At 37.0% G+C, this 10067-nt stretch overlaps 1 protein-coding gene and 1 long non-coding RNA gene across 6 annotated transcripts in view; one reads left to right on the forward strand and one right to left on the reverse strand.

Moving 5' to 3' along the window:
- Positions 1–3447, forward strand: part of KLHL7 (kelch like family member 7) — a 68933-nt gene extending 65486 nt beyond the window's left edge. For all 5 annotated transcript variants that reach the window (XM_042920102.1, XM_042920081.1, XM_042920122.1 and 2 more), the window contains 2 exons: positions 1005–1102; positions 2007–3447. In XM_042920102.1, coding sequence (XP_042776036.1) covers positions 1005–1102; positions 2007–2290 — 382 coding nt within the window. In that variant the 3' untranslated portion in view covers positions 2291–3447. The remainder of the gene's footprint in view (positions 1–1004; positions 1103–2006) is intronic.
- The window catches only part of LOC122208724, a 49951-nt gene extending 39906 nt beyond the window's left edge, over positions 1–10045 (reverse strand). Inside the window, exon 1 of the long non-coding RNA XR_006197337.1 lies at positions 9853–10045. This is a non-coding gene — a long non-coding RNA (uncharacterized LOC122208724). The remainder of the gene's footprint in view (positions 1–9852) is intronic.
- Between the last annotated feature and the right edge of the window lie 22 nt (positions 10046–10067).

The raw sequence follows: 10067 nt of genomic DNA on the forward strand, positions 1-10067 counted from the left end.
TCGAGCCCCGCGTCGGGCTCTATGCCTACAGCTCAGAGCCTGGAGCCTGCTTTGAATTCTGTGACTCCCTCTCTCTGTCCCTCCCCTGCTCGTGTGCTCTCTCTCTCTCAAAAATAAATAAACATTAAAGAAAAAAACTTTTTAAATAAGAGATATAAATAATCATATTAAAGAGTTACACTTATGTCCAATTTCCTGTTTGTTTTTGCTTGGAGACTTTTGATATGTTAGCTGTTGAGACACAAACAAGCCTGTGTGCCAGTACTCCCTTCACAGTCAGAAATGTCAATTGGGTATATTGGATTATATGCAAAAGAAGGGATTGAGTCTCATAGAAAAAAGTAACAGTTGTGTGTATGAGGCTGTTAGCTATGATTTAGTATTCTTCAACACTTGTGTCCACATTTATATTCTCAGTCTCATTACATATAGTAGTGGCTGTGAACAAAATAACATGCTAATAAGGTATTAGTCACAGTGACAGTACTTTTGTTACTAGAGCTGCCTAAAATTCGAGTGTACATTTGAAGGTGGACATGTGAATAGTAACAGATACTACTCATTTGCTGATTGCTAGAGCCAGTGTTAAATTTGTATTTTACTCATACATAAATATTAATTAAAACCATGTGTGACAATATTAGTATTTTATACTTAAATACCTTCCCTTTTTTCTTTTTGTTACCATTTTAACAAATTATTGTGAACTACAGGGATTGGATTTCCTCCAAAGACGTGTTAGCAGTCTCCAGATAGTCTCTATTTCTCACATTCTATCGAAGTTGAAAGGAGTAAAATCCCCATTTACCTGACCTTTAAATAAATTCCTCAAAACCATGTTAGACTTTTGTTTTCTAGCCTCTCAGGTGTGTGTGTTTGTGTGTGAACACATAGGTGAGTGGTAAATGACCACTTTAATTGGGATAACAAACCTTTCTTATAAATTAGTGTGAGTACTTTACCTCCTGTGAACAAGTACTCTAAAAACTTTCTTTTATTTTCAGATGGACTGAGCTGTGTCCAATGATTGAGGCCAGGAAGAATCATGGACTGGTATTTGTAAAAGACAAGATATTTGCTGTAGGTGGTCAGAATGGCTTGGGTATGTGATATTAATTCACTGTTTAACTTTCCCAGTGAATTTGCTGAGACCTCCTTCTCTTAAATTTTGTAAACATTTCTTAAAATCTAAATACAAGCATTTATCACACACATTATTATACTTATTTTTATAGTTTCTGGGAACTATTTTATGAGACATTGCAGTGTATTTAACATTGCTGTCCATGAAATGTAGGTAATGTCCACCTCACACATTTCCTGGGTAGTAGTATCATAATAACCAAAGAACTTATTGAGTAACAGAAACATTGGAATTAAAAAAAGAAAAAACTTTAAATACAACTTTTAAGATTTGTATACAGACCCTGCATGGCATAATTTCCTAAACATTTTTAAAATTTGCATGAAAATATCAATATTACTATTTTTTAAATAAGTAAGTTTGACTTTTTACTTTCTTAAATAATTTATAATAAAAAATCTTATGGAGAATCTGGACTGAATCTATAGTCCACAGACCTGATTTTAGTACCTTTTAGCATTACTTAAATATATAACAAAGAAATACCTTCTTTCCCTTTTCCTGTCTCTCGCCATTGGTAAATTGATAAATGCCAGAAGGATAATTTGAATAATTATAATCAAAGTTAATCAGGAGAATCCACTGATTTACTTTTCCAGAACAGAACATTTTTAATTTTGCAAAATAAATATAAATATTTAGGATTCTAAACCAACAAGTAAAAATTAAGTTAAATTTGTATTATGTTAAAGTAAAAATAAGAATAGGTGGTAGATTTCTGGGCATTCATTGTAAGATTCTTAACTGTTCTGCATGTTTGAAAATGTTCGCAATAAAATGTTGGGAAAATGCAAAAAAATAATACTTTAAGAGATCTTAGAATTGTTCATATAGTCGTTCATGTAATTTTATTCTTTTGAAGGTGGCCTGGACAACGTGGAATATTATGATATTAAATTAAACGAATGGAAGATGGTCTCACCAATGCCATGGAAGGGTGTAACAGTGAAGTGTGCAGCAGTTGGCTCTATAGTCTATGTCTTGGCGGGTTTTCAAGGTGTGGGTCGATTAGGACACATCCTTGAATATAATACTGAGACAGACAAATGGGTTGCCAACTCCAAAGTCCGAGCTTTTCCAGTAACAAGTTGTTTAATTTGTGTTGTTGATACTTGTGGAGCAAATGAAGAAACACTTGAAACATGAAAAGTGAATGGACTTCAAGATTTATTGGAGACTCAAAAATATGGCCACCAGTGCTTTGTTCCAAGAGTTTGGTTACAAAGGTTTAGTTTGGTGTTTTGTTTTGTTTTGTTTTTAAGGAAATTTCAAGTAAAGTAAGATCGCTATAAAATAGATGTTTATTTTATATGAATTTCCTTACTTAATTCAAAGACCATATTTTAGCTGGCCACTTAACCAAGACATACCTAGTGAGAAAACTTGAAAAATCATAAGCATTTGGTGAAAATACAAATTCTTGAATGAATTTTACATGTGTAACTATGATTATGGCAGAGTGGGGATTGGCTCGTCAGTGAAGCAGTCTCATCTTAGCTCTAGATTCTATTTTCATACATCATAGAAGTGCTATGTAGGTAGGTCTACTTGTTTCTGTTCAGTCAAGAACGAAGACATAGTATGAAGTGTAAGTCAAGACAGGCAACTCCGATGAAGCAGCTTAGTCTCACCTAGTTTTGCTTGTCTTCATTTGTTCCATTTAGTGCCAAATTTATTCCATTTTAAAAGCAAGCCAGAGTGAGTCAAGGCATACACATATTCTCTCACAAAACTTCATAAACACATTTTGGGCTTAGAAACATACCCAAGTCCTCATGAAATATATTCAATTAAATATATTCCATCTTTTAAACACAAAATGTCAAGCTTAGCACGCCGGTTAATTTATAGTACTGTTTTACCCCGTGGTTAAAAAATGATTATGCCTCTTCACTCACTGTTAAATAAAATAAAATCATAGTAAGAATGATTAGCAAAAGATAAAGCTATTTATAGTAAATTTCTAGGTTACTAGAATAGCACTGATAGCTATACAATATCAATGTTGACTTTGAACTTCTTATGGATTTAAAAAGATACATGATTTCTTTTTGTTAGCAGGACGCATCAGAGAGGTTTGACCCAGGTATCTCCTAAAAGTTTTGTAATAATTTGAGTTAAATGTTTGTCATCTCGTATTAATTGCTTTTATGTGGTCAATAAATCTGTTACAAACCCAACTACTCATTTCTTTCCTAGTAATGTTTTGCCCTTTTACATTATGGAATGTATGGAATGAGCCATGTAAAGCTGTCACCATCAGTGTTTTTATCCAATTATATTAAATATTTTTTAACTTAAAATAGACTGCTAAGTTTTATTCATCTTTCATTTTAAATGTGTTAGGCAACGGTTGTTTTTAAAACTTGTGAACCATTGTTTCTGTTTTGATCTTCATTGTTTTATTTATATGGGGGTTATAATCTTAAATCCTAAAAATGTTCAAATGAAAAAGAAATTATAAAAAGCATAGTGATAGTATTTTTATTTATGTAGGGTTTTTAATGCACATAACACTTTTCTTGAAATGTAATTTACATATCCTACAGTGCACCCATTTAAAGTATACCATTCAGTGGTCTTTAATATACTCACAGACTTGTGCAGTCAGCATCACAATTTTGGAACATTTTCATCACCACAGAGAAGAAACCCCATACTCATTAGCCATCAGTCCCCATTGTCCCCTCTATTAGTTTCCTGTGGCTCCTATAATGAATTACCACAAACTTGGTGACTTTAAAACAAAAGAAACTTATTCTTTCTCAGTTTAAGAGGCCAAAAGTCCTAAATCGGGTTGTTGACAGAGTTGCCTCCTTCTGGGTAGAGGCTCTGAGGCAGAAAGTGCCCACACCTCTCCCCTAGCTTCTGGTGGTTGTTGGAAACCCTTGGCATACATTGACTTGAAATTGCATCATTAAAATCACTGCCTCTGTCTTCACATGTCCTTTCCTATGTGTCTCTGTGTCTTGGTGTGGTGTTACAAGGACAGTAGTCATTGTATCTACTACAATGTAGATCTACTAGACTAGATCAGTCTAGTATGATCTTAATAACATCTGCCGAGACCCTGTTTGCAGATAAGGTCACAGTCTGAATTTCCAAGTGGACATGAATTATAGGGGGACATTACCCACCCACCCTGGTTACATACCCCAAACAAGACAACCATTAATCTTTCTGTCTCTGGATTTGCCTATCTTGAATATTTTTATGTTGGGTTGTGAATTTTGTGAAATTGAATTAGAAAAAAAATGTCCACTTTAATTTCTTTGAGGGCAGAACATCCATTTAACATGATTTGGTTATATTAATTTAATACAGTTATCTCCCATATGGAATATGCAGCACTCTTTGAAATATTGATTTGGTTATATTACTTTTAATTTAATACAATAATCTCCCATATGGAATATGCAGCACTCTTTGAAATATTTTTTAAATTATGTTTGTCTTTGAGAGAGAGCATGGGAGGGGGGCAGAGAGAGAGAGGGAGACAGAGGATCTGAAGCAGGCTCTGCACTGACAGCAGTCGGGGCTCAAACTCACAAACTGAGATCATGACCTGAGCTGAAGTTGGATGCTTAACCAACTAAGCCACCCAGGCACCCCTTATTTGAAATCTTTTAAACAGACTAGCCTTTTCTTTAGGCTGTATCAACTGACTAGAACACACTGTAAGTATGTAGAGAGATTTGATGTATTGTAATGAAGTGGTTTGGGGGGAGGGGGGTGGTGTTAGTAATCTTAGTAATTACTAATTAGTACCTATTTTCTGCCTTGGAAATACTCTGCAAAATTGTCAATGCCAGGATAATGAGTAATGATGACATGATATATCGGCAAGTATTTTTTCTATTCCTTTTTCCTCCCCACAAAATTCCTGTCCTTCACATAAAGGTCTCTACTTTCTTTTTAATCACCCTGTGATATGTTAATACTATATCCTTTGCAGTGACACGATTTTGATGACAGAAGTTTAGTTGAAATTTTAAAAATCACAACTTGAACGTAAAAAGTTTAATGTCTTCAAAAAATGTTGCTATAAAAAAACAGTACTCAATTACAATTTTGACTTAGCTTTCAAAAACCTGACCTACAATCTTAAAGGAAATTTTGAATCACAAAAATAAGCCATTAAATAAACACATATTAACCAAGCAGTCTATGTTCCTTTTGCCTTATATACTGTTAACAGCAAAAATTTGACATTTGCCGCATAGGCCAGGGTAAGGGAAATATTTGGAGGAAATTTTGTTTTTTAAGGGTGATGCCATTAACATATACCCACAATGTCAGAAAATTCAGTCCATTCCAACATGACACCAAATTAAGCCCCAATAATTTGGCAAAATGAAAGACAATTTCAGGCTGCATCTTTCATCCTGTGATAAATCCTTTAACACTCTTTTTCTTACATTTGCCTCAAAAGACTTAAAAGTTTGAATTTATTTTCACCTTCCTAACTTCCTCCTTTGCAAGGCTATTTTTGGGAGAAATAAAAATTTTAAAATCTGTGCTGGGAAATTGTCTGAAATGTTACTAACTAAAAAGCTTTTTAGTTCCCAGACCTTTAAGCCTCCTCTCATAACAACAGTAATTGGGTTCAGGATCTGGTTTAGTCAGTTCTTGTACGGGATTTCTCTGACTTTATCTTCCAACCCTCTATTGAATTTGTTTTCACTAGCCATGTTTAATTTCTAAGAACACTTTTTAAAAAATATTCTTTCCTATAGGATTCTGTCCTGGGGATACTTTAGTTTCTTTAACGTTTTCTATACACCTTGATGTCTTTCAGTTAACTCTTCTTTTTCTGTTTGCTCTTTTCTGTTGGAGTCTTTACACAAATATCTGATCCCTGGCTGTGTATTTATATTTAAAATGAGACATTTAAAAATAATTTTTGTGTACAGAGGTGGGCTTAATTTTCAGTGAGCTTTGATGCACCTGGGTGGCTCAGTCAGTTAAGCATCTGACCTTGGCTCAGGTCATGATCTCACAGTTCATGAGTTCAAGCCCCATGTTGGTCTCTTTGCTGTCAGTACCAAGCGTGCTTCAGGATCCTCTGTCCCCCTCTTTCTGCTTCCGCACCCCCCTCCCCATTCTCTCTCAAATAAACTTGTAAAAATAATTATAAAAAAGTAAAACTTATCAGTGAGATTCGTCATATGATGAGGAAATGGCCACTTATTTTTGTTGGGGATCTATCGGAGATTCATAGATACTTTTCTGAGATGTTTGATTCTCAAAAAAAATAAACTTCCAAACTCCTGGACCTTGGGTGGGGAGGGCAAGTTGGGGAAAAAGGGGACTGTAAGCCTGGCTGCAAGATTTCTGGAGCTCAGGCAAAGGGGACAATAAACATAAGTTGCTTTGTCAGTACCATAATTTCCCCTTTGTCGTTGATGTCCTGGATTCTGAGGCACCTCTGGTTACCCCTGTCACCCCACCTGCCCCTTTTTTTTTTCCAAGAAAAAACCTATCTCCCATCAGGTACAAATAGTTGCCTCACTAGGTGGATTTATGGAGCTAGATTCTAACTTCACCACTTACAGACTTTCAGTCTACTCTTCTCTGGTTACCTAGAGGCTTTTAGTTCCTGAGGCTTTTCAGCCTTCTCTGGGGACATAGATATTTGATCTTCTAAGTAATTGAATATTCTTCCATGTGCATTCAGTCCTCATAAATTGTGGTTTGAGATTTTGGTTATCTCCTAGTATAATGAAAGATGGTGTTTTTGCTTTTCCCTCTTATTTTGAGATGATTTTTAAGAGGAAAGGGGAGGGGGCATTAGTATTTTCACTCCACCATTCCTTCCTGTGACCCCACTCCTGATTTTTCCACCTTCCCCTTCCCTGACTGATCACTACTGAATTCTGCATCCATTGGCCCTACGCTCTATTGTCTCACACAGCACTCCACCAAGATGATCTCCATTGGGATCTGGGCTTGCCCATCTCCCTACCTTCACACACCACCATCTCACCCTCACAGCTTCAGCCACCATTGACATTATTTTAGGTCTTTGATAACCCAGCAGAGTCCTTATACATGTTGGTGTTTGCATAGACAAGTCAGTGGCCACAATGAGAAACTGGTTAATACAAGGGGATTACTCAAATGTGAACAGTGGGAACCAAGTTTCTCCTTCCAATCAAAGGAGGGAGTTAGAAATACAGGAGCAAGATAAATCCTGTGATCTTGGGATAGAATTGGAGGTTATCAGTGTAAACTCCTAGTTTCTAATACACATAGACACAGAAATAATGTGTTGGTGTAAATGTGTGTCTGTCTATAGTACATATTTCCTAGCAATGCCCATGAAAGGGCTTGGGAGCAAAGACCTCACAACAGCAATCAGAAAACTTAAAGTTCAGATCATGGCTTCTAAGTACCATTAAAAGACCCAAGATTCTTGGAGAAATGGCTGATTCCAAGACTGGATCAAGGAATGCATAAGATGAGCCTGGCAATCTTTTGGGCCAAGGAGTAAAGAAGTGCTCACAGAATCATGCGATGTGTCAAAAAACAAAGGAGCTTACAGGGCTCTCGCTGGCCAAATTGGGGAAGATATGAACCTCAAAATAATGACTAATAGATTATAACCCACTGAATAAAACTGGAAATCATGAGGCCATACTGATAGGAATAAATGAATGAATGAACCAAAAAGCTTGAGGAGGAATGACATTTTTATACTTTCAGAGTATCTCCCCACAAAGTCCTTACTAATAACAAAAAGGAAAAGAGTCATTGTAGAGTGAAGTAGCTTAGCACACACCACCTTATCAAGTGATCAGAGTGAGGTAGTGAGACAAATTGAAATTGTGCACAATCTGGGAGGTACAATGTGAAGACCATGGCTTCATTTCTGTGATAATCCTACCAGAGATGCTCAATCTGAATCCAATCATGAGAAAACATCAGATAAATCTGCATTGAGGAACTTCTACCAAATAACTAGCTATCAAGGTCTTGAAGTAGTGTTAAGGTCTTTAATAGTGTTATGCTCTTGAAAATCAAGGAAATACTGAGGAAATGTTCCAGAATGAAGACGACTAAAGAAATATGAATAAGGCAACAATGATTCTAAACTGGATCCTTTTTTTTTTTTTTAATATAAATGTTTGTTTATTTTTGAGAGGTTGCATGCGCATGAGCAGGGTAGGGGCAAAGAGATAGGGGAACAGAAGATCCAAAGCGGGCTCTGTGCTGACAGCAGTAGGTCCCATGCGGGGCTCGAACTCACAAACCTGAGCTGAAGTTAGATACTCAAACGACTGAGCCACCTGGGCGCCCCAGTAGTACATAAATAGTAACATCTTGATTTTGGTGACTGCACTGTGGTTATGTGGGAGAATGTTTTTGTAGGAAATACAGGAACTATTTGGGTGATGGGGCATCAAGTCTGCAATATAGTCTCTTATACTGTATTTGTAAATCTTCAATAAGTTTCAAAGTAAGTGAATTGAATAGACTTTTTTTTTTTTTTTTTTTTTTTTTTTTTTTAATAAACTAGGTTAGGGTGCCTGGCTGGCTCAGTCAGTCAGAAGGGCATGTGACTTGATCTTGGGGTCGTGAGTTTGAGCCCCACGTTGGGCACAGAGATTACTTTAAAACATTTTTTTTTGGGGCGCCTGGGTGGCTCAGTCGGTTAAGCGTCCGACTTCAGCTCAGGTCATGATCTCACGGTCCGTGAGTTCGAGCCCCGCGTCGGGCTCTGGGCTGATGGCTCAGAGCCTGGAGCCTGATTCCAATTCTGTGTCTCCCTCTCTCTCTGCCCCTCCCCCATCCATGCTCTGTCTCTCTCTGTCTCAAAAATAAATAAACATTAAAAAAAAAAAAACTTAAAAAAAAAAAAAACATTTTTTTTTTACATGTACTTATTTTTGAGAGACAGAGCACAAGTGGGGGCAGAAATAGAAGGAGACACAGAATCTGAAGCAGGTTCCAGGCTCTAGGCTGTTAGCACAGAGCCCAACACGGGGCTCAAACTCACAAACTGAGATCATGACCTGAGCCGAAGTCCGACGCTTAACCGACTGAGCCACCCAGGCACCCCTAGAGATTACTTTAAATAAGCTAGGTTGTACCAGTTATTCCCAGTGCTTTGATAGATTCCATTGTACTCAAAATCCAAAGATGTGAGCAAGAACTATGACCAATCATCCTAAACCACCAGAGATAAACCTGTATTCCAACAAATTCATATTCATTGCCTCCTTGCAACTAAGCAGACTGGGAACCAGGGGGAGAGTAGGGTGTCTCACCATACAAAGGAAAAGACAGTTGTAGGATTTTGTGGGGAAGATGGATTTTAGGTAAAATTTGGTAAGCTCAAAGCAAAGCAGAATTGTGTGTAAAGGCATCAACATCCAATCTGGACTGAGAAGTGGATGTAGGGTCGTTTTCTTGGAAACTACAAAATTAAGAAAAATATGGAATGCTCTTTTCAGGAACCTGAAGTTCCACACCTGGGTAGAAATCGATGCTACTTCTCTCTTCGCTCCTCCAAGGAAGAATGGGATGTTTCATTCTTAAGGAAAACAATTTCAAATAGCGGTGTTTATGTGGACTTTAAACAACTAACTTTCTCAGTGTAAGAATGTAGTGTTTATAGGAGTTGTTATGATACTTTTCAGTTGCTGTCTGTCCTTGAAGGAACCAGTTTCCTGTTAACCTTATAACTGGCTTTATGTGTTACCCACCTGATGAATGGCTGGGCAGATTTTTGCTTCCTCAACAGCAGAAATGAAAAGTACGATTCGGTCTCTCAAACTACAAGTACTCCTGTCCTACAGGGCCTTGCTGAAGATCTGTTTCCTTAACCTGCTTTCTTCTCATTTCCGACCCTCAAGCCTCCCTTAAAGTCGGAGGCCTAGTACCACGCGCAAACACGCCTCTTTCTCCACGTTAACCATCC

The sequence above is a fragment of the Panthera leo genome, chromosome A2, assembly GCF_018350215.1.
Source record: "Panthera leo isolate Ple1 chromosome A2, P.leo_Ple1_pat1.1, whole genome shotgun sequence".
In the NCBI taxonomy this organism is placed as follows: Eukaryota; Metazoa; Chordata; class Mammalia; order Carnivora; family Felidae; genus Panthera; species Panthera leo.